This window comes from Sinocyclocheilus anshuiensis, unplaced genomic scaffold (assembly GCF_001515605.1).
Source record: "Sinocyclocheilus anshuiensis isolate Anshui unplaced genomic scaffold, SAMN03320099.WGS_v1.1 scaffold3136, whole genome shotgun sequence".
In the NCBI taxonomy this organism is placed as follows: domain Eukaryota; kingdom Metazoa; phylum Chordata; class Actinopteri; order Cypriniformes; family Cyprinidae; genus Sinocyclocheilus; species Sinocyclocheilus anshuiensis.
Window position 1 is genome coordinate 153180 of NW_015549852.1, and position 24785 is coordinate 177964.

Here is a 24785-nt window from a genome sequence, read left to right on the forward strand (position 1 = left end):
TGATTTTAGCAAATGGCTGCAATATAACAAAGAGTGAAAAATTGAAGGGGGTCTGAATACTTTCCATACCCACTGTAACACTGAAGATATGAGGCCTAAATACAATAAAGCTTAAATCCAACAGAGTTTCATACATAATCTACATTGATGCATTTATGAAATGTAATTAAATACATACAGTACTATTCAGTGTAGTCTTTTCTGTTCTATTTAGAGTCTATTCAGATCTTCTTCTTTTTTTTGGAAAGAAATTAAAGGGATAGTTAACCCAAAAATGAAAATTCTGTCATTAATTACTCACCCTCATGTCGTTCCAAACCCGTAAGACCTCCATTCATCTTCGGAACACCAATTAAGATATTTTTGATGCATTCTGAGAGCTCTCTGACCCTCCCATAGACAGCAAGTGTACTACCACGATCAACGTCCAGAAACGTAGCAAAGAGATCGGTAAAATAATCCATGTGACATCAGGGGTTCAACCGTAATATTACGACGCTACGAGAATACTTTTTGTGCGCAAAGGAAAAAAAAAAACTTTATTCAGCAATTCGTCTCCTCCACGTCACCCTAGCCCTAGCCATTTTGGAGAGTATCCACTGAACGCAAACAGTGTATGCTGTTCTGTGTCAGCCGCGCCACGCATTGTTGAATAAAGTCGTTTTTTTTTTCTTTTGCGCACAAAAAGTATTCTCGTAGCTTCGTAATATTACGGTTGAACCCCTGATGTCACATGGATTATTTTACCGATCTCCTTGCTACGTTTCTGGACGTTGATCGTGGTAGTACCCTTGCTGTCTATGGGAGGGTCAGAGAGCTGTCAGAATGCATCAAAAATATCTTCATTTGTGTTCCAAAGATGAATGGAGGTCTTACGGGTTTGGATTTGGAACGACATGAGGGTGAATAATTAATGACAGAATTTTCATTTTTGGGTGAACTAACCCTTTAATATTTGTATTCAGCAAGAATGCATTTAATTGATGAAAGGTGACAGTAAGACATTTGTAGTGTTACAGAAAACATTTACATAAATGTATTAATTTATTTATATTTAAATAAATGCTTCACGATTAAAAAAAAAAAAGCAGTGCAGCTACTTTCAATGTGGATACTAATTAAAAAACAAAAATACGGTGCAAATCAATATTATCGATATTTGAATGATTTCTGGAGGATCATGTGACACTGAAGACTGGAGTAATGGCTGCTGAAAATCCAGTTTTGCCATTACAAGAATAAATTACATTTTTAAATATTTTAAACCGTTATTTTAAATTGTAATAATATTTCACAATATTACTGTTTTTATTGTGTTTTCTATCAAATAAAAGCGGCCTTGGTGAGCATAAGAGACTTCTTTTTAAAGGGGTCATATGATGCGATTTCAAGTTTTCCTTTCTCTTTGGAGTGTTACAAGCTGATTGTGCATAGATAAGATCCCGGAAGTTGCAAAGACTAAAGTCTCAAAACCAAAGAGATATTCTTTATCAAACATCATATGACCCCTTTAATACAATAAAAAAATCTTACTAACCCCAAACTTTTGAACGGTAGTGTATAAAAAAAAATCTACAATATTATTTCTATGATGTAAGATATTTGTGAGTGAAACTGGTTATTCAGTGAGAAAAATGTAGGGTGAGACGTGTATTAAGAAAGTACAGTCCGATTTGATTTAATGTTGAATGTCACAGATTTAAAAACAAGTAAGTTAAACATGAGCTAAATCTCTGAATAAATTGCAGTAATGTGCTGATTTCAAAAGAATTTGGAATGATCAGTGTGTCTCGTTTGTCTCATGTATTGTGGCCGTCCATCTGTACTAGTCATGATGTTTATGATGCACCTGTTGTGTGTTTGTGTGTGTTCGCAGCACAGACAGGAGGCCCAGGGGATCGGCTGTGATGTCGTCAGGGTGGAGATAGATGAGGGTCTATCAAAAGAGCACCTGCTGGAGATCTTCATCAACTGTGGTAAGAGCCTCTTCAATCGTGCAGCGCTCTGTCAAGGAGTCACATTTCTCAGGTGATGATGTAGGCAAAGGAGCAGAGGAAGAAGACCCCTAGAAACAAGATCAAAATGTTTTATCCTGTGTTGAATCTGAAATGTTTGGAAATGACTACGAGTTATTTTTCTCTGACACTGTCTATGATGATTTTTGGCCACTGGTGATTTTGCATGTCTTTGGCCTGTACCTTATAAAAATGAAAAGTAAAAAAATAAAAGTGAGGCACTTGCACTAGAAGTGAATGTAGCAAATATGTTAGTCAAAAAATATGAACTATTTCAATAATATACCCATAAAACGTTAACATGATTGTGAAAAAACACTTACTAACCTGCTTTTATAATATACATATATATATATATATATATATATATATAATTGTGTTAAAAATAATTTTTGAACCAATAATAATTTTAGTGGTTTGTCTGGTGTTGATGGGGTTGTGTTGTGTATCAGGGTTCCTGGTGTCTTTGCATGAAGGCAGCGCTGGACGTTGTGTTGTGGTGGTTTTGGAGGGTCTGCAGAGAGCCCACTCTCTCAGCCACCTCCTGGGAGACCTGTGCGAAGCCCTGGAGAACCGCGGATCTGTCTATTCCCTCTCCGTCAACCATGGTGAGACTCATCCCTGCAGATGCAGCAGAGCTGGAACCAGAAAGAGCGTTTCAGTTCAACTCTTTTCTGATGGGCAGGTCAGGATGGACTTTACTATTTCCGTGAAGGGAGTTTTTGGATTGGCACACTGGCCAAGCCTCACCTACAGGGTGCTGAGCTACGATTACAGCAGCACTTCCGCTGGGTTCAGCTGCGCTGGGACACCGAGCCCCTCAATGGCATGCTGGGACGTCATCTACGCAGAAAACTCCTCCACAAGGTCAGCCCTGCTTATTATCTAATGAGCTGCAGGGAAGACCACCAGAATAGCCATTCAGCTCTAAATTTAGTTGAGATAGTTTAGTATATTTAGTGTAGTTTAGATCAGAGTATACCATGTGACTGCTGAATCATTCAAATAAACATTGAGACTGCACAACAAAATCGATTAAATTTTTTTCTTTTCGATATCTAATTGTTAAAGAATACGTTTTAAATTCTGTTATTTTTGTTTTAATTACAAACAATGGAGACTGAATCTTTTAAAGGGATAGTTCACCCAAAAATAAAAAAAACATTCTGTCAGTAATTACTCACCCTCATGTCGTTCCAAACCCGTAAGACCTTCGTTCATCTTCAGAACACAAATTAAAATATTTTTGTTTAAATCTGAGAGCTTTTTGACTCTACATAGACAGCAACGCAACTACCACGTTCAAGGCCCAGAAAGGTAGCAAGGACATCGTTAAAATAGTCCATGTGACATCAGTGGTTCAACTGTAATTTTATGAAGCTACAAGAATACTTTTTGTGTGCAAAGAAAACAAAAAAGAACAACTTACTCAACAATTTCTTCTCTTCCGAGGGTCAGAAAGCTGATAACTTAATCATTAATTGAAAAATTAATTTACAAATCGGCTACTTGTTATATCTTTCACAAATTGTCATAAAGCCTAAAGTAGATGTCAGGATTAAAGGACCACTTTAATGATGATTCTGTGGTGCTTTGCATCTATTTGATCAGTACATTTTTCCAAATAACTCCTTTGGTGACCATTGAAACAAAATATTGATTTGCATCCCTTCAATTGAGTTTCTCTGTGGCTGCACAGACTCAGGGCCAGTGCTGGACCTCTGATGATCCTGTACACAAATCGCTTTCTTGGGTGTGCTCAGTGTGGCACCAGCTCAACGCCTGCTTGTCACGTCTGGGGACCTCGGAGGCCTTGTTGGGACCCTATATCTTCCTCTCCTGCCCTGTGAATCCAGAACAGACCCAAGCTATTCCCAAGTACGTCAATCTACTGTTTTCACAATACTGGAATTTCTAACTTCAATACTCTGAAAAATATTTGTTAAAGGTGCCATAGAATGCATTGATACAATATTTAAAATTGTTCTCTGAAATCTACATAGAAGGTATGTGGCTTAGGTAAGGGCAAAAATTATCCAGAAATGGTTTTACATGTCCATTTACAACCCTAGGATTTGTCCCTAGAATTAAATGGTCTGTGATTACCTTATTTGGAAGGGTGATGAATAATAATGTTGAGCTCTGCTCTGATTGGCTGTTTCACAGCGCGGCTCATTTCAGTAGCTCACACAGCAAACAGATCTCTACTGTCCGGTGTGAACGATGGAGAGATTAGGCAACTAACCTTATATGTTTGAGCCTCTATGAGACGAAGATACAGATTTTGAGAGATTTTGCAGGAATGTTTAGCGTCCGTGGTATGAACATGTTTGCTGCGAGATGCTGGTGGAGTGAACGAGGCTTGAGAGAGCGTGTGAGTGAGGGCGTGGATGCAGCCTCTGTGTTGCCAGATCCAGCTGTTATAAGCGTTTTTTGGATCTGTCTTTTACACTTTTTTTTGACACTTTAGAAAGTTAAAGGGGTGGTTTGCTGTTTTTTTTCTAGGCTTGATTGTGTTTATGGGGTGCAGTCTAACATGTGTTAATGCTTCGTTTTTAAAAAAATGCATTTTTCACATAATTGACCTTTATTCCACACCGCTCTGTCCCTTCTCTGAGAAACGTGCTGATAATTTTCTGCTTTTATGAAGCCCTGCCCTCAGAAATAGGCGATGGGCTCTGATTGGTTAGCTAGCCCAGTGTGTTGTGATTGGCTAAACCGCCTCTAGTGCGCCTCTAAACGTCTCGTCCTTCACCTCAGCGGCATGTGCTCCGGTTGTATTGTAAACAATGGCGTCGTTAATATCGCTTATCAGTTTGAGCCCGACTGAGAAGCAGAGGATATTATTGAAGAGGATCGTGCAGAATGCACCTCTAGTTTTCTTCCTCTTCTCTAAAGCAGCGCAGCTTGGCCTCTCACCCTTTACTGCCTTTTCCCGAGGGCGGGGTTTATCTGGGTTTGTGATGTCACGAACCCGGGAAGTAACTTGTTATAGTTTTTGTAGGCATTAAACTGCCAGAATTTTGAAAAAGACGCTATCTCCGTTTGCATTGAACTTTTTAGCTTTGTAACTTTGCAGATATTGTTTATGCTCAAACAGCAACATTACACACTAACTAACATTAAAAAAGTGAAATCGCAATCAACCACCCCTTTAATAAAGTAGGACGTTGCAGTTTAGGGTCAGCGATATCTTTATCTTATCTTAATTGCAAAAGATTGTTTTAATAGCAATATCTGGCAACACTGCATCGATGATTCGGCTGTGCAGGTCCAGCTGGCCTAGAACATGGGCTGGTATACGTTATGCAAATCTTGGGGGCATAAACATTAATGATCCCGACTGTAACGTCACAGTCGGTGTTATGTTGGGATTCGCCTCTTTTTCAGTGGTCTTTTGCACGCACAAGATTTACGTGAGGAGGAAACAATAACTATGCCAAGGTAAATACAGTTTTCCATTCTATGGCACCTTTAACATTTTGATACCATGGGGAAAAATTGCCTCAACATTTAAGCAAAACATTTTAACAGTATCTAAGTTATATTTTTGACCATAATCAAATATTTTCTTATCAACTGAAACTGTTGTCTGAGATTCCTCAAGGCCCAATAGGGGAAAGTACTACTACTAACTAAAATATTATTATTATTTATATTAGACATAAATATATTACTATTGTAATACAACTTAGTTGTATTTTATAACAAATAGTAAGTAGTTATTTTACTTTACAGTAATAAAACTACATAACATAATTGTCTTAATAGCTACACTTACTTAGAGTTAAATCCTCAAGCTATTATTTTGGAGGAAAACTCCAGGGAAGTTTAGGTGAAAACGGGTTTACAAATACTTCTCATTACGAATCTAGTGAAATGCTGTAATCATCTTTCCACACTGCTGGAGATTATGCTAATGTGAAAATAAAGCATAACTGGCACATGTTGTGATCCAAAATACATTTTAACCCCACAGCACCTGCAGAGATGGAGTTTGCTGCATTTACTGTGAATCCAGAAACTCTGATATGCTAAAAACACAGTATCATGTGCTGCATACTTGTAAATGATTATAGTGAAAGCTCTAAAACACACAGTGCAAACGACTATATACCTATTTAATTAAAATACAGTGTGGTGTGTGTCAACTCACTGTTGGAGAGAAGAGAGAATGCAGCTGATACCTTGTATCGATACTGCAGAATATGAGTATTGAAACTGTATCGAAAAATCTATAATTTTGACACTACATGAATCTGAATGAAACTTTAAACTGTATTAAACTGAATTCAACTTTATTTTTTATTAAATTATATTGATATTTGTATTATTTCCTATGAGAGGCAGTATTATTTGTTAATATTGGTCCATGTGTCTTTGTGTTTAGGTGGTTGGTGAGGCTTTGGAACGCAGTGATAGTTCCAAGGGTCGAGGATGCTGTTATATCTAGAGTAACAGCCAAACTCTCTCCCTCCCAACGACGGTCTCCCAACAACAAAGGTCTGAGCCCAGGTCAGAGGGCGGTAGTCAAAGCAGCTCTCAATATCCTGCTGAATAAGGCAGTGCTGCAGGGCTGCCCGCTGCCCAGAACAGGTACAGCACCATCAGAAATGTTGAGGAACACACGTTGCCACTAATGTAATTACACTAGCTTAGCTAATTTTACAAAAAACAGCTGGGCTACTTTTTCCAACAACATTCAAACTAGCCGTCAGCCATTAAATCTTTCAGTGTAGTCATTACTGGTACTTGCTGACTCTTTTTCTCTTTGTGTGGTTAGAGATTGACAGGTTCTTACCAGAGTTCCAGGGAGGATGTTTCCCTCTTTCCACCATTGGCTCTGCCTACAGGAAAGGTGGCAGAAAAGGACGCGATAATGGCGCTTGGAGACGAGCCAATACCAGTCCAAGGAAGAAAGGAAGCCCCGCCTCTGGGAGGAGCTCTAGCTGCTCTTTAAGAGAAGGTGAGGTGTAACTGATGGCTTTGATTTTGCAGTATGCTTATGCAGCTCTGCTACATAAACAAGCTACTGTTGATAAAAATTCTCAGAATAATCTGTGTTCTTGTATTCTTATTATATAGGATCTCTGGCCAATTCAAGCGCTCACTCGATGATAAATGTCAATCATGCAAGGTGTGTTTTTTTATGTGGGCATATGTTTGTACTACCAGCAGATGGCAGTGTTAGTCAATGATTATGTGTGTACGTTCCTGCAGACTCAGTGAAGGAGTTGCTGTGGGTCTGTCACTCTGCTCTGATGATGAGATGGATCTCATCAGAGAACTCCAGACCATGTGCTCTAGCAAATCTGAGCCAGACATAAGCAAGGTAGTAGACATTAAAGCTCACATATACCACTGTTCAAAAGCTTGGGGTTGGTCAAATTGTTTTTAAGAACTCTCTACTGTATGCTCACAACAGTGGCATTTATTTAATCAAAAATACAGTATTTTAATGTATTTTGAAATGTAGTTTATTGAATGAATTTTTAGAAGCCATTACTCCAGTCTTCAGTTTCACATGAAATTGCTGCTCAAGAAACATTTTTGCAAATACTGTACATGCAAGACTCACATTTCTTCAGAAAATTTCAAAATATAGTTTGTTATTATCGGTATTGGTTCATTAAAAAAAACAACAACAAAAAACAGCTTGTTCTTCTCTTAGAGACTTTCTGTTCAGGCTACACAAACAGTCTGGCACAGTTTAGCACATGGCCTTGCAGTTTCTAGGAATTGACGAGCTGTGTTCATTTCCTCTTTTACCTGGTACAGATTGCTCTTTTTAAAGAGGACTTCATCATGCTTCCAGACTCGATTCCGCCCACTCCTCAGAGGAGTGATGCCGAGGTCACGCAGCCCCAAACATGCCCTGTTACAACAGACTGTGCTGTGGATATGCCCCATCCTCCACCACAGAAGGCAAGTCTTTGATAAAACTCCATGGTTCTGTTCCAAAGCCTACTGAGCCACCTACATAGATAGCTGCCTTCTAAGGCAACATCCTAACTGTCATGGAGCCTCAGCAATAAACGATTTGGAATGTTTTACATATAGTGAACAAATAGAGCATAGTCAGGTTCTGGAAGTAAACATCCTGTTCATTTTCTTCATAGGGAAAAACTTATAAGCTATGAAAGACAGACCTACTGTGAACTCTTTTTTTTTTTTTTTTGTAATTTTGTTTTTATTTTTAACATTTAACAGCAGAATTTCTGGTGAAAAGGTGTATTACCCATAATTCTGCAAAGAAATCTCCAACAATCAGAGAATCGAAACAAGCAAATCATGCCAAAAGCACTGTTTACTCTATACTAATATATATATATATATATATATAAGTACACAGTCTTGCAGCTTTGTTGTCTTTTTGTCCAATTTTCAAACACTTCTTTGTTTCAAATCAGAGTTGATAATGGTTCGTTTGATTTATGTCTTATATTTCTTTAATGAAGTCTTTTTAAAATCCCTATGGAAAAAATGAATAGAAAAAATACCTCAGCAAGCGGAGCAGCTAAAAAAGTGGGCGGGCACTTTTACACAATTGATACCAATGGAGTTTGGCATTAGTATGTTGCAAAGCTAACAGCATGATGTTATTATAAACAAAAAATATGTAGTGCACTCAAATATTAGGTAAAATAATCTCTTTTTTAGTCATTATACTTTATTTATCCACAATATTGAATGAAATATGGTTATTCATAATCAGCATTTCTCTCATCCACTATCTTGGATTTGGCTTAAAATGTTGCCTATGTAGGTCGCTTGCTAGTTTTTGTAACATAGCACATGTGTAAGGTGCATTCTCCACTTTTTTGTTAAAATTTTTTTGTTTTCTTTTTTTTTGTATATTGTTTTTGCTTTGAAAAGATCAACAGTGGTCACACTTCTCCTCGGCAAGTGACAAGGCCCAGATCGCATCTGCCCATCCCCAGCAGCAGAGGGGCTCAGCAGGTGAACACTTCCAGCAGCCGTTCCCTTCAGAGTCACAGCAGCAGCCCTAGCAGAGCCTCCACGAGCAGCAGAGCAAGGCAGCCCCCATCCCATAACAACAGAAACAACTTCTCACAAGATGACATCTGGTTCCTGGACCCCAGCTGTAATGAAAACTACAGTAACCGTTGATAGACACCTCCCACTGCCCTCCCTTTGCCCTCAGTCTGTTGTGTTGTGAAGTTTGGTTACTGGCAGCATTTTAGTATTTGTACATGTTGTCCATACTTGTTACACTATATTACATTGTGTACTTTGGGACCATAGTTTTAATATATTCAACTGTTTAAGTAAAGAACTCTGAGGAAAAAAAAAGTACGATGAACTAACAGGAGAAAGACTGCTTGAACGTTTTGCAATTTGCCTTTTAGGTCAAATGTTTTGGATCAAAGTAAGAGCTGGTAGTCTTTTTGCTCTTTAGTATTTACAATCAATTGTGTTTTATGTTTAAATAAGTGAAAGGTGAGTTTTAAAAACTGTCAAAAATCAGGGTTTTACCAAATATGTGTAAATAAGAACTGGGAACTTAAATGTTGTATAGATTAGTGTGTGTGTGTGTGTGTGTGCGTGTGTGATATTGCGCTTGTACATTGGAGGACTTTTGAAGGGAAAATGAGAAGTGTATATATTGTTTGTAATATTAAATTTTGGTTCATATTTTTTCACTCGTTTCCAAATGAACTGAATGTGGCAATAAGTACCTCCATCGCGAACACAGGATATTTTGTTTTTGTCCATTAAGCCATAATTGGTCTTTTCAATTACTCTCATGCGTGCTCAGTGACTGGCTTGAACTTTGACTTTGTGAAACCCAACTATGAAATCGGAAGCGGCGCGCATTAACTTTTCGTTTGTCTTCTATATTGAACATTTAGGATAAACAAGTATTATTTTAAAGTCAGTATTGTTCATATGTACAGAAGAGATTATAGTCGACCTCTGATGTTTAAATGTATTATAGTTGTCGGAAGAGGTTCAGAGAAATTGTCCTGTTTCCTCCAAGCACAACAATTAAAAATGCACTATCCTAGACATCACCTCAGCGTTTGGCTTTTCTTTCTCCACACAGCTAATGCTAACACTGTGTTTGTTTGAAACCGAATCATTCAGCTGGAATCGTTTATCACCACCAGCTATGTTTTTGTGTCCTCTCCTCTGAAGCTTCCCACTATAACACAAGATAAGAGTGGAATGAGCTCATTCCTGGTGACCACACAGAAAAAAAACGAGAGAAGCATGGTCTTGAAAAATATATTTGTTTCACAGAAAGTGTTTTATATATATTTACAATTTAAAATAATCATTGTTTTTGCTTGTGCCTTTCCTAATTCCATGATACGCACAAAGAAATGAGAAAATAGAGTAATTGTTTTGCCATTTACATGATTCATATGATCCCATTTTGCTGCACTTTCAAAGGATGCCAGACGTTGGTCACGCGTTAACTTAATAAATTAAATGTTCAGAGAAAAGTAAGGGAATAATACATTTGATTTGATCAAATAAAGAACAGATAAATCATAAAAGTTACATTATACAATTTTTTACAGTGTTCAATTATTCCTGGCCTCACTGTGTGTCCCATTGTGAGAGGACATTGATTACCTCTTGTGACATTAAGAAGAAATACATATCTTTTTCATAATAAATGTCAAATGTTCTCATGATAGGTCATCCAATATTATGTACCATTTGGAGACCATTGTAAGCTTGATTGTTTCTGTATGAATTCCAGTTTGAGACGCTCAGAGACGAGTGTCTTGGATATTGTCCTCTGCCTCCTCCTGCAGTGTCTGCGTAACAGAGCTGAGTTTGGACTGAGGGGTGCGCATGCTGGAGTTCCGGCGAGGGAAGAGTTTGAGGCGCTCCGCTGGGCTTATGGCCTGCTTTAGGTGACTGGTCTCATTCAGCAGCTTCTGAATGGAATCGTAGGTCTTCACCTGACCTTTGTCCATCATCTGCAACAGAGATCAGAGGAGTCGGGGACAAACTTTGAAAAATATATTTTTAGACATAATTAAATAAATGCCAAAAGCCATTTTGTAATCAAATCAAATTTATATCAAGCATATCAAGGTCAGCTCAGTAGAGCAGTGCAGTGAAGAGAGTGGCGTGCAGACAATGGCATTCTCAAAAAATAGTTAAAGGCACAATATGTACGATTTTTTTATTAAAATATCCAAAAACCACTAGAACAGTGATATATTTTGCTGGCTTGTGTACTTACATTATCCCAAATGTTTCGAAGAATGTTTAAATCCAGAGAAATAAGCAATTTTAACTAGTGACACGGACCGTGTCCATAGTGTCATTGTGTCGCTTGCCAATGACGTCATACACCCTCGATTTGTTTATTTTGAATACGCGCCCTCCAGTGGCGAAAATTACATATTGCGTCTTTAAGTTAAAAAGTCTTAAATTTAGTTGTATCAAATTTAAGGTCATAAAAAGTCTTAAATGGTACAAGGAAGTCTTAATTTTGATTTCAGGAGGGCTTAAATTTGGGGACGGAAAGACAAGAATTGCGATATGGCTTTAATGTAATGATTAAACTTCAAAAGGCAATGATTTAATTGAATAAATACATGCGCTGCACGTTTCAAAGTCCGGTGCTGTGCTGCTTTGTGTACTGCCGTTACCGGGGAAACCGCTATATTTCAGCCATTTTAAAAGCGTCACCTGCTGACAGAGAATTAATTTGCATTTTCAATAAGCCCTTCTGCTAGTTTTGTTCAGACCAATGTGAAAATCATCCCGTTTAAATGCAGCAAACATGCAGAGTTGTAAATGTGAACTGGTGGATCGACAAGAAGATAATGCATTATAAAAATGTAAATAATAAAGACAGTAAAATATATTTGTTATTTAATTAATATAATAATTGATTGATAATTATTTAAAATAATATAATAATTGATACTTTTAAGTCCATTTTCTTTAAAAAATAGTTTAAAGGCTGAAATGTGAAGTTGATCATTTTATAAAACTTTTTGTTTTTGTGAAAACCTGTATCTGAACTGTAAATCATGCTTTTTACAGTCATTTTATTTTTATTTGTGCAAATCTTAAAGTTGAGCTTAACTATCCTGTAAATACCCTGGTCTGGCAAAAACCATCAATTCATGTTTTAGGTATATAAATATCCGGACCTCAGCTTTTGAGGAGGGTTCATTACTAGACCTCAAGCAATTTTAGTTGAAGACTCCTTCTTTAGTGTCACATTCAGAAATCATTCTAATACACTGATTTGGTGCTCGGAAACATTTCTTATTATTATCAATACTGAAAACAGTTGTGCTGCTTAGTATATTTGTGTAAACCATGATACTTTGTTATCAGGATTCTGTGATGAATATAAAGTTCAAAAGAACAGCATTTAATGGAATTAGAAATATTTTGTAACAATTTTCTGTCTTTACTGTCAATTTTGATCAATTTAATACATCCTTGCTCAATGAAAGTATTAATTGTATTTATTTTGAACATCGTACTCACCTCAAACTTTTAAACGGTTGTGTATGTTTGCCTTTTTTGAATACCACACATAAATTGTCCCTACTATCTAACAGAAATTACTGAAATATAAAAATGCTCACTCAATATTTTTTCTTTTGTCTGGTGCAACTAGTGATCCTTACAGCTGTTAAATAATTTTTTGTCTCCCAATACAAATAACAGTAAAAATGTGAACAATAAGTGTAAAAAGGGGGACTATTTATGATATTTAAAGCAATAGTTCTCCCAAAAATGATAATTCTGTCATTAATTACTCCCCCTCATGTCGCTGCAAACCCGTAAGACCTTCGTTCATCTTCAGAACAAAAATTAAGATATTTTTCATAAAATCCGACCCTTTCTGACCCTGCATAGACAGCAAAACAACTACCACATTTAAGGCCCAGAAACGTAGTAAGGACATTGTTAAAATAGTCCATTTATGAAGCTCCAAGAATACATTTTATGCACAAAGATAACAAAAATAACGACTTTATTCAACAATTTATTTTCTTTCATGTCAGTCTTCATCACGCATTCACAAGAGTACCACAACGCATGTGTTGCTGTCTATGTAGGGTCAGAAAGCTCTCGGATTTCATCAAAAATATCTTTAAAAATATGTTTTCTGAAGATGAAGGTCTTACGGGTTTGGAACAACATGAGAGTGAGTAATTAATGACAGAATTTAAATGTTTGAGTGAACTAATCCCTTTAAGTTGGTGTTGATGGAAGAGAGGTAGTGCAAGAGCCTTACCAAGAAAGACTGGCACTCAAGCAGCGGTTCTACTTTGTGTTCAGACAGTAATATAGTGCATGTGGAGAAAGACTGTCGTAATGTCTTCTTTAACACCTTTATTGTTCTGAAACCAAAGACAAAGCACAGCCACCATTATTTACTATGCTGTACATTCATTGTACTTGTGCTTAACAGCCAGTGGTGTTGGGACTCACATTGGATCGAGGTGGGCACTAGGCTCATCCAGGAGGAGGATGCGGGCTCCGCTGAGGATGGAGCGAGCCAGACATATGAGCTGTTTGTGGCCGTTACTCAGTACATAACCTCCGTATTCCAGCTGGAAGTCCAGTTTATCTGGAAACTGCTCAATCACTGTCTTGAGACCGACCTTCACACATGAACACAGAAATAACTGTAAATCAAGCAAATACTTTCAAGAAGAGGTGAACAGGACATACATGCAATTCACTAGATGATTCATAAGGATTGCTATGTTGATCATTCATAATAGTCATATTGTATGGTCACTTTTATATTACTACTAGAATTCACAGTATATTTTAGACCTAATAATCTGCCTTAATTTAATGATTTCAAAAATAAAAATGACAAATTTTTGATGACTCAAAAATAACAATTATATAGAATATAAATACTGTTGTCATAAAAAAAATTACACCTAAATTATAACTTAAGAACAAGAGAACAAGAAGAAGTGTGTCATTTCTGTGCCCGACATGACAACATTTGGAGGGTAAGCATATAATTGTTCATAATGGATAACCAGATGACCTCATGTTTTGCTTTAGAAAAGGTCACTTATTTTATAAACAACAAATAGGAAACCTCACACACCCCCAAAAATTGGTAAGTGCATAAGATAACTAATAACTAAGAAAAATAATTCCACACATACCGTAGCTTGCAAAAACGTAATATTGTTAATGCAACATTTCAGTCATCCGACCTTCATTTCAAAAACTTTTTTAAATGACTGACAAAGATTGGATGACCGAAATGTTGCACTTAATATAATCACTTATCCTTGAGGGTGATTCTGTTATAAAATTGTTAGGTATAGGAAGTGTATAGCTAGCTAAGAAAGGTCATATTTAAGCTGTATTTGGAGTTTATTGTAACTGTTTTTCGTTTTTATTTATACTTTTATTTTATTTTTTAATGATTACTTTTGTTATTACTTTTATTTATTAATAATTAATGTTATTTATTTTTATTATTTTACTTTATTTTATTGTGATTTGACTATTAAAAAATTTGCTGTCTTTACCCTTAACTGCTTAGTGGCAAATCAAATGTTGCCATAGTCTCAGCAGCAGAGACAATGCTTTTCCAGTTTCTTTGAATTACTCTAGAAAAAAGGGTCATCAAACCACTTGACCTCACAGTCATTGATCATTTGCTCTGGAGACACCCACCTCCTCCGTGACCCGCCACAGCTCCTCATCACTATGGCAACCGTAAGGGTCTAGGTTCATGCGGAATGGTCCCGTAAAGATGAAGACTTTCTGTGGTGGTGTGGAAGGAGATATTTACAAAAATATATCATGAGATGTTATGAAGAGAGAGGATGAAAGCTGTTCCCAGAGCCGCTGTTACCTGAGGCACCACACCAAAGGCTTTCCTCCACTTCTGAAGCGGCATTTTGTTCCAGTTGACCCCGTCGATGGAGATATCACCATCTGTGTAAACCATCTTCAAGAGAGCATTGAACAGAGAACTCTTCCCAGAACCTGTTCGGCCCAAGATCCCCACCTGAAAAAGATCACATGATCAAATTTCACAATAAAACAAAACCTGTGAACAGATTTACATGCTATAGAAGTACATCTTCAGCAATACATGTAACATATTCTGTTAGAAGCTTGGACTAGAAGCCCTTCTCCACATGGATTTCTCACAACATACATCACTGAACTCACAGAAATGAGTGTGAAACTCACTTAGCTAATTTCAGCTCCTTTAGCTAATCTGCTATCTGCTGCACCTACTGTACGTTGTTCTACAAAGGCAAAATTCAGTAATTTTATCAAACTGAATTATGACCAAAATCAAGTTCTGTGACTTGGCTCAATTATGCTCAGATTTAGAAAAAGATATATGAAAATTTATATCAAAATCAATTGATAGTGTTGTTGTAGTTACTGCATTTCGCCTTTGTAGGGCAGTACAACCCAAAATCCACAAATTAAAGCTTTGGGATAGAAAATATCATCTAAACCTGGAAATAAAGTTTTAAAATTTTGGAAAATATAAAAAAATGAATAAATAAATAAATTAAGGCCTAAAATGAATAAGAAACATTTCCAATTCTAGATTCTTTATTTACATTTCTAGGCCACTAATCAAATAAGCAAAATTGTCCCACTGAACTTCAAAACTCCTTTACACAAAAGGTCAAATGTGATGCTGAGAATACAAATTGTAATAAAAAAAATAAAGGGTCATGAACTGAGAAATCAAAATTCCCTTGACATATAAAAGGTCATTGTGCTATAAAAACATTCTGTAAATTTCAGAGCTCAAAACTTTCTTGTTAGTCTAAAAACAGCGTATATTGAGGCCAGTCTGCCAAAATGACAGCTTGTGAAATGTGCCACTTTATGACATAATAATGTGGCTAAACCCGCCTGCGCAGAAGATGATCAACACCTGCTTCTACATCACTGCCTGTTTAGCCCCGCCCACCGATTCGCGCACGTAGTAGGTAAATGACAAGAGCGGCAAACGCAGGTCTATGCAGAAAACAAATGATACACTTTATTTGATTAACTTTATTTTTAATGAAGTTCCAGACCACGTCAGTAAGAACTTGGTCCTTTGTTCACTTCATTTTACCACGGATTCATTTACAAACAAGGCACAATTCAATGCAGGACTTTCAGAAAGATTAAAACTAAAAGATGATGTGAGTAACTGTTTACATTATGTGATCACTATTGCTCTGTCAGTTATTACAGATTGTTTGATATGTATTTTTGCGTTTTTAACCTAAAACACAGCAGCGTCCTTCTAGGAAGGATGTAGGCTGTCAAACATATGCAACTGTTAGCCAATCATAGCAGTGGGCGTTTACTTTCGAGTCTACGATCTACGAGGAGGGGGGTCAAAACAAGGACAGAAAATAACCTATTACTTCTAAATTATGTTGTTTTTTGATGTAAAAATCTTGATAACATTATAAGTGGACCTCAGAGAATAGTACAAAAAAAAACAAAGGCAGTTCACGACCCTTTAAGCATTTTAACTAACAGCATTTGACTTTTAGACCCCACTGTTTAAAAACCTAGCAGAATTCAAGCTATAGCCCATTGTAATGTCATACTGTGAGACAACACTTTTAAAAAAATGCACAATTTGATGAAAGGTTTGCATGTTAGCATTTATTTTTCTGAAACTATTTAATGTTTGCAGTTTAAGGAGCTGTTTGAGTCTGGAAGTTGCTTGTACATACCCTCTGTCTGCCCTCCACAGCAAAGGAGAGGTTCTTGAGGACAGCGTGACCCCCTTCTGTGTATTTGACTGTTAAATTCTGCACATCGATCTGGCCACGGTTGGGCCAGCTTGAGTCGGCCTGTGCATTGACGTTCTCAATAATCAGATCCGAGGATTTGCTTTTGTCCGGTTTGGGTGTCTCAGACGGCAGGTCGATGAACTTAAAAACCCGGTCAACAGAACGCATCTGGAGGAAGAAGGATTAGAAGAGATATGATGTAATCAGGTCCACCGAGGTCCAAGCTGCATGTGGTTTGTTTAGCCTTTAAATGATGCTTAGCCTCTGTGTTTGCATGTGCAAATACAAATGCGCACACAGTTACACCATGTGGCAAAAATAAAGTGGCACTACTGTATAAATGCATATCAGTGTGATTGTGACTATTCTCCTGATAGGGTCAAACAAAATGTTCTGCGCCTTGATAAGCTCTGTTAGTGTTGCTCACTTACTCAGACAATATTTACATTACAGAACAGGACAATTTCTGCAGTCTAGAACAACTGAAAAACATGCCGTTTTCAGGGAGGAAAACTAAAAAGGCACGTACCATTCCATCTACCGCAATGCTGGTGGCAACACACCACTGGAAGGTGCCTAGAATGAGCATTGCAAGGCATATGACGATACCAATCTCACCCGGTTTATCCTCTGTGGAATAACGTACACACATTCACATGCACCAACAAGCAAGTATAAACATCAAGCACAAGGTTGCTCACAGTGACCTCACTTCTACACTTCAAAGGCATTTTCCAAGCACTGCTCGCAATTACCTCTTAATAAAACCAGTTGTCTGTAAAACCCACTAAATCAAGCATTCATTGACTTTTTGGACCCACAGAGAACCATCAAATAAACAGTGGCATCTGCTCACTCTACATGCTCTACTGTTCACTTGGTTCACTCTTGCCTAGATACAGATGGAGATGCGCTCTTACGGTTGGTTCCTACCGCAATCCAGGCGGTCAGCGTGAAAAAGAACACAAAGATGATGTCGGAGCGGAAGAGGAACCATCGCAGGGTCGACAGGTAAAGGAACCAGGTGGCCGTGTGGGTGTTGAGGGTCTTGTGGAACAGGTTCTCGAAGTAGACCTGCCGCTCAAAGGCCCTGATGGTCCACAAACCCTTCAGCGAGATGATGAGGTGGGAGAAAATGGGGCTACGAGCTGAAGAATAAAAGATGACAACAGTGTATATTCAACTTTTAGTCCTCTGAAAAAATATGATAGCTTTGTGTGACAAACAATGCAAAAGAGTCATTCAGTGCATTCCTCCATGTAGTGCCCAAATCAAACTACATTTTGGTCTATGGGCCACTTTTAGGATGATTTTTTTTTGTAATTTTGGAGCTTGACACCACCCATCTCTATATAAATTAATAATTTATGATTATGTTAATTGATAATATGTTATTCAGCAAGGACACATTAAACAGATCAAAAGTGACAGTAAAGGCATTTACAGTATAATGCTACAAAACAATTCTATTCCAAATAAATGTTTGAATATTTGAATATTTGAACCGTTTGAACAACGTTTGAACGTTCTATTCATCAAAGAATTCTGAGGGAAAAAATGTATCAGTTTCCACAAAAGTATTAAGCAACTGTTTTCAAAATTGATAATAATAAAAATGTTTCTTGAGAGGCAAATCAGCATTTTAGAAAGATTTATGAAGGATCATGTGACGCTGAAGACAAGAGTAATTTCTGCTGAAAATTCAGCTTTGCATCACAGGAATAAATTTTAGAATTTATTACAAATTAATATTTTTACGGTAATTTTAATCAAATTAAGGCAGGCTGCCTGAGCATAAGAGACTGTTTTCAAAACATTTAAAAAATCTTTTAACTTTCAAACAGTAATGTATAAGTATGAGTATGAAATTGAACTGACCACAGAAATTCAACATAAGTAATGCATTCTGGGAAATTATGTTTCTGTGTGTGTGAATATATATATGGTCACCTACTACTGTTAACTGTCAATATTGAGCATTTGTATTTTGCCATCATCTGTGCCACACATTTCCAACAGCAGAAGGGATCAGGAAGAGGAAGGAAGAAATAAAAGTCCTGCCCTCTGTCCTTTGGCCTTCAGGTGACCTCATAAACAAAATGAACTAATCCACAAGTTCAGCTACCCGTGATATTAAATCATCACATTTTTCTCATTCAACACTGTTTTCCTTGCAACATTCCTTTCCCTTTCTATAGAAAACGCAATGCCTTTAGCTCCTCTTGTTTGAAAAACAATAGGATTGCGCAGTTTTCTGGGATCCCCGCCATGAAGCTTGTTGCCCATCAGTTGTGGACGATGAGTGAATGATATCAGGATAGCAGCAGAGGAAATCCCTGGTTGGGTTTTTTTGCTATCCCAGTATTACAAAGTACGGAAAGCCCTAGTTGCTTTCTCGGTGGCCGTCTGAGTTACAGAGAGACCAACAGAACTGGGTCTGCCTTATTCAGAGATGTAATAGACCATATATGATTGGTCGAGGGACAAAGCTCTGACCTCCCGCCCATGCCACTTCCTCTGAGATATCCTTTTCTCTTTCTGGTTGACTCATCCATCCTCTGCTCCTCCCATTTTTGGACCTAGCACTGACCTCCCATCAGTGCCTTGTCTAACTGGCCTTTTCGTCCCTGGCAGCAAGCCACACACCAACACGCCGAGTGCGTCAGGAATGCCTTTGCCAACTGCAAAGACGTATCTAACAACTGCATGCAAAGAATGCACACATTGCCTGGCCTTACCTTCTGTCTCCAGCTGTTTAAGCTGTTGACCCGTTCGGAGAAAGTACTTCCTCATCACAATGAAAATAATAACCAGGGGAGTTGCTGCGAGAAATATGTACGGCCGTACGATGGACACCACAAGAATACATCCAACCACCACCACAGTCAACTGTTAGGAAAAAAAGCAAAGTTTAGACTCTGTTCTGCTTTTATTTCATTTATGACTTTTTTAACATTACAAAAGATTTTCATTTCAAATAAATGCTGTTATTTTGAACTTTCTACTCCTCAAAAATGTTGGCACAAATGTTTCTTGGGCACCGAATCAGCATATTAGAATTATTTTTGAAGGATCATGTCACAATGAAAACTGGAGTGATGGCTGCTGAAAATTCAGCTTTACCATCACATGAATAAATTACTATTTATTATATATTTAAATCATATAATAAAATAAAATAATATATTAAATTGTTTTTTAAATGATTAATTATTTAAAAAGTGCAATAATATTGCTCAATATGACCGTTTTTACTGTATTTTTGATTAAAAAAATGAAGAAATGCAAAAACATTATAAAACACTTTTTTGATTTAAACACTGCCAAGGAAGCTTCATATTTGTCTAAACTTTTTCCATACTACAGGACAGTGTGGGCAATATTGGCCCAAAAAGCATATATGTGTGTGCGAAATCACTATAGGAAATCATCCTAGTCCATCTGACACACTATTTTGAACATATTATGATTTGGGACACAGTAATCTAGTATGCTGTATAGTACTGATGTATGAATTCATCAGAGTTGAAACTGAACTCTGTAGAATGTCAGGTCTCAAGATGCAAAAGTGAGTAACGCTGCACTAAATCGAAATTCATCTACCCATCTTATTCAAGGCTTGTGACAATAAAAGTTTATCAAAGGAGGCTCAAACCTGGACAAAGTCAAACATGAGGAGAGGAAGCATGTCATCTATGGTGGCCATGTCTTTGGTGAACCTATTCATGATTCGGCCTGCAAAAATTATATAGAGATACAAATGGTATTAAAGTCAGAAACAGGACCTGTGGAAATAAGGTTTACAACTACTTATTTCAGCTTTTGATAACATTGACCTGTCTTCATGGTATTGAGCACAGACATGGGTGCACTGAGAACAGCATGCAGCATCTTCTGGTGCAGTTTCTTGGAGATTGTGATCATAGTGTGCACAAACGGAAGACCCCGAAAAAATCCCATCGCGAGGAGGCTCTCTGACGTGGCCACGTAGATGTAGAGAATGTAATAGCTGCTTGTCTGGGTCACAATGATGGCATAGTTTTTTCCAGGTGAAGACATATTGGAGTTCTTTGTCATATTTGGCTCAACTCGTTGCTGCTCTTCTTTCCAAAGTTTACTACAACAAAAAAGTCAAAAAAATCCTGTCTTTTGTGGATTGATTAAAATGAATTCCAGACTATTACTGAAGAATGCTTGACAAAGAAAGAGTTTAGTTCAGCCTAGAAGAGATCACTGGAAAATGAGGTAAGAAAAAACACTTACTCAGTTATCAGAAAAATCCCTGCTACAGATCCTGCAACCTAAAAACACACAAGAAATAATTAAGGTTAGTAAATCTAGATGTACACTACTGTTCAAAAGTTTGGGGTCTGTAAGATTTTTTTATGTTTTTGAAAAAAGTCTCTAATGCTCACCAAGTCTGCATTTATTTAATCAAAAAATACAGTAAAAACAGTAATATTGTGAAATATTATTACTGTTTTTACTGTATTTTTTGATTAAATAAATGCAGTAAAAACAGTAATATTGTGAAATATTATTACAATTTAAATGAATTGTTTTTTATTGTAATATATTGTAAAATGTATTTTATATCTGTGATGGCAAAGCTGAATTTTTTTTTCAGGATTCTTTGATGAATAGAAAGTTCAAATAAACAGATTTAATTTGAAATAGAAATCTATTGTAACCATGTAAAACTCTTTACTGACGCTTTTGATAAATTGAATGCATCTTTGCTAAATAAAATGAATTTCTTTAAAAAAATCTTAATAATCTCAAACTATTCATTTGTAATGCAGAACATGTCAGTATACAGTTTATGAATACATTCACAAAATATTAAGATTACCTCAATTGCAGCAATAAGGAAGATGAAGATCAGAACATACAGAAGGCTTTTATTATTTGACACATATCTGACGTATGTGTTCCACTTTGTTGTTTCAAATACCTCCTCTTTTTCATCTATTTCATCAACTAAGCATGCCTGCAAAGAGAAGCAAATCAGATGACGTTAAAGGGATAGTCCCAAAAATGAAAATTACCCCATGATTTACTTATCCTCAAACCATCTTTGGTGTGTATGACTTTCTTCTTTCAGGTAAATACAATCAGAGTTATATTAAAAAATGTCCTGAATGGGGTATGAGATTTTGAAGCCCGAAAAAGTGCATCCATCCATCATAAAAAGTGCTCCACAGGGCTCCGGGGGGTTAATACAGGCCTTCTGAAGTGAAGTGATGCGTAATCTTGAGCTTCCGCTAACTGTCATTGCGTTCTAGCGGATGACATAGGACGTATGCGTAGCATAGTCTCAGACAAACGCGGAAGCACAGAGGAGAGAGCAAAACAAAACATCGGCCCACGAATTAGAAGTACAAAATGAGGATTTGTAAAGAAAATGATGGAGGATTTCGATATAAGCCAAGAGGAGACTGGTTTTCCTTTGCTGTAAACAAAACTTAGTTCTCGCAAGACTAGCAAATTCTCACTGGAGTTTACGCTACGCCTACATCCTACGTCAGCCACTGGAACGCCACTCTCTCATGAACATGCATAAGACAGTTAGCGGAAGCTAGAGATTATGGTTTGTAAAGTTTTAAATATGGAAATTTTTCTTACACAAATGCATCGCTTCACTTCAGAAGGCCTTTATTAACCCTCCGAAGCCGTGTGGAGAACTTTTTATGATGGATGGATGCACTTTATTGGACTTCAAAATCTCAACCCCCATTCACTGCCATTATAAAGCTTGGAAGAGCCAGGACATTTTTAATATATCTCCAACTGTATTCGTCTGAAAGAGGAAGTCATATACATATAGGATGGCTTGAGGGTGAGTAAATCATGGGGTGATTTTCATTTTTGGGTGAACTTTAAAGCCTAGTATGTAAAGTAATATGTTGCAGAGAGTGCAAGAATTTTCCACACCTCAATGTTCTCTTCCTCTAGGACCCCAGTGACGTCATACGTGCTGTCTGACAGGCGGCGAGTATAGATGTCCAGCTCAGATGCCAGTTCGCTCTGAGGCACGACAGACAGCCGTCTGCGGAAAGATGACTGAAGGTGGTCACGACAGCCCTGGCCTTGTGCATTGGTCATGAAAGCTAACACCGACTGCCTCCTCTGACCAGCCATATGCACTCCGTGGTTATGATACACGTCGCTTCCCATAAAGGACTCATCCACTAGCTCGTTCTCTGGTACCAGGGAGAACTTACGGTTAGGTAATGTCCTCCGAACCTCTTCTTCGGGTATCTGAATGAAGGACGCCTTACGAGCTGCTCCGAGAGTGTTGACGATAACTGAAGATTTTCTTTCATCTATGTACACGGGCATGGATGGGGCCACCTGGCGAAAAGCTGAGCGTTCAGGTCGCATGCCTGCGCTCTCATCCACCGAGACACTGTGGAGAGTCTCTGTGAGGATGGAGCAGCGGCGCTCTGCACTGACATTGTCATAGGCCTCCAAACCCAAAAGCAAAGAGCTGAAATCAGGCCGTTCTGACTGAAGCTCTGAAAAGGTGCCGTAGAAAAAGCTTTCACCGTTGTGGAGCAGTAGGATCTTATCAGCCCGCTTTAAATGCTCAATCTTATTTGTCACCAAGATGCGTGTCTTAGAGGCCATCAGCTTACACAGACATCTGGGTAAATACATAAAAATGAGGTTATACAGCAATATTTCTGACATTTAAGCTAAATTAACTTCAGTATTGTCATCTCTTTTCAATTTAGTCCCATTTATTAGTAAGAAGCTACAATTAATTTGCTATTTGTGTACAGAGCATAACAGTGCCTGCCCACTTTTGGTTCTGGAAGTATTTTTGGTATTTAGAAGAAGCCTTAGTTTAAGAATTATAAGCCATTAACCAAACATACAGTAGCAACTGGTAAATCACAACATTACAAACTTTGATTTGAAGCAAAATGTATTTGAAAATCGGACAAAAAGATAGATAAGGTACTTAATGAGGGAAAGACCTACAATCCCATGAAGCACTGTGAATGGCACAATCTAAATAAAAATGATTGATAAACAAAACTATTGATGTTGAGGTAACACTTTAGTATAGGGACCCATTCTCTCTATTAACTAGTTGTTTATTAGCATGCCTACACTCTAAAAAATGCTGGGTCGTTTCAACCCAACTTTGGGTCAAATATTTTTAGTTTAAGGCAAAAGTCGTAGTTAATGGCGAGAATTGGACCTTAAAATAAAGTGTGACCGATTGAAAATGCATACTGATACAATATAGTATATACATACTATATGCAGATTATATTACACATATGTACATATATATATATATTATATATATACTATTATTATATATATATATATATATATTCTATATATTCTATACATTAAGTCATTGGAGTTTTTCATATATTTTTAGTAAAAGTCGTAGTTAATGGCGAGAATTGGACCTTAAAATAAAGTGTGACCGATTGAAAATGGAAAATGCATAAATATAGTATATACATACTATATGCAGATTATATTACACATATGTACATATATATATATATTATATATATACTATTATTATATATATATATATATATATTCTATATATTCTATACATTAAGTCATTGGAGTTTTTCATAGGATTGGATGGGCACTAAAGAGTTCTTCTAGTACAATTTGCTTGTTTCAGTTCTCTGATTGGTGGAGATTTTTTGCAGAATCATAGGTAATGTACTATGTTAATGTTAATCGTGATTATTTAAAAAATATGTTGAAAAATGTGGGGTTGGTGCCTTCAACAAAAGCATAAACTATCTATCAACAACCTTGTAGCTCATAGTAGAGCTGTTCTTAAAGGTTTATAATTTTTTTATTACAAATTATCTTTAAAATCAATGGGATTTTCTTTTTCAGTGGGATTTTTAGACGAACCCAACTGTTGCACTCTATTAACTTTAGATGGAAAAGATGTTTCTACAACATCTAAAAAGATGGGGGGGGGGGGGGGTATGCACTTGGGAGAATTTTTTTTTTT

The 24785-nt window shown here is 37.1% G+C and overlaps 2 protein-coding genes across 3 annotated transcripts in view; one reads left to right on the forward strand and one right to left on the reverse strand.

The window, feature by feature from the left end:
- LOC107660942 (cortactin-binding protein 2-like) overlaps nt 1-10051 on the forward strand; it is a 47458-nt gene extending 37407 nt beyond the window's left edge. For both annotated transcript variants that reach the window (XM_016450383.1, XM_016450384.1), the window contains exons 14-23: nt 1877-1976; nt 2468-2623; nt 2701-2882; nt 3715-3893; nt 6406-6611; nt 6799-6981; nt 7101-7152; nt 7236-7347; nt 7794-7940; nt 8892-10051. In XM_016450383.1, coding sequence (XP_016305869.1) covers nt 1877-1976; nt 2468-2623; nt 2701-2882; nt 3715-3893; nt 6406-6611; nt 6799-6981; nt 7101-7152; nt 7236-7347; nt 7794-7940; nt 8892-9146 — 1572 coding nt within the window. In that variant the 3' untranslated portion in view covers nt 9147-10051. The remainder of the gene's footprint in view (nt 1-1876; nt 1977-2467; nt 2624-2700; nt 2883-3714; nt 3894-6405; nt 6612-6798; nt 6982-7100; nt 7153-7235; nt 7348-7793; nt 7941-8891) is intronic.
- Nucleotides 10052-10331: 280 nt separating this feature from the next.
- cftr (CF transmembrane conductance regulator) overlaps nt 10332-24785 on the reverse strand; it is a 32693-nt gene continuing 18239 nt past the window's right edge. The window contains exons 14-27 of the mRNA XM_016450385.1: nt 22715-23426; nt 21633-21770; nt 21044-21081; nt 20617-20897; nt 20436-20515; nt 19519-19669; nt 17701-17928; nt 17310-17410; nt 16721-16948; nt 14866-15021; nt 14685-14774; nt 13464-13636; nt 13267-13372; nt 10332-10972 (exon numbers count right to left, since the gene is read on the reverse strand). Coding sequence (XP_016305871.1) covers nt 10760-10972; nt 13267-13372; nt 13464-13636; nt 14685-14774; nt 14866-15021; nt 16721-16948; nt 17310-17410; nt 17701-17928; nt 19519-19669; nt 20436-20515; nt 20617-20897; nt 21044-21081; nt 21633-21770; nt 22715-23426 — 2695 coding nt within the window. The 3' untranslated portion in view covers nt 10332-10759. The remainder of the gene's footprint in view (nt 10973-13266; nt 13373-13463; nt 13637-14684; nt 14775-14865; nt 15022-16720; nt 16949-17309; nt 17411-17700; nt 17929-19518; nt 19670-20435; nt 20516-20616; nt 20898-21043; nt 21082-21632; nt 21771-22714; nt 23427-24785) is intronic.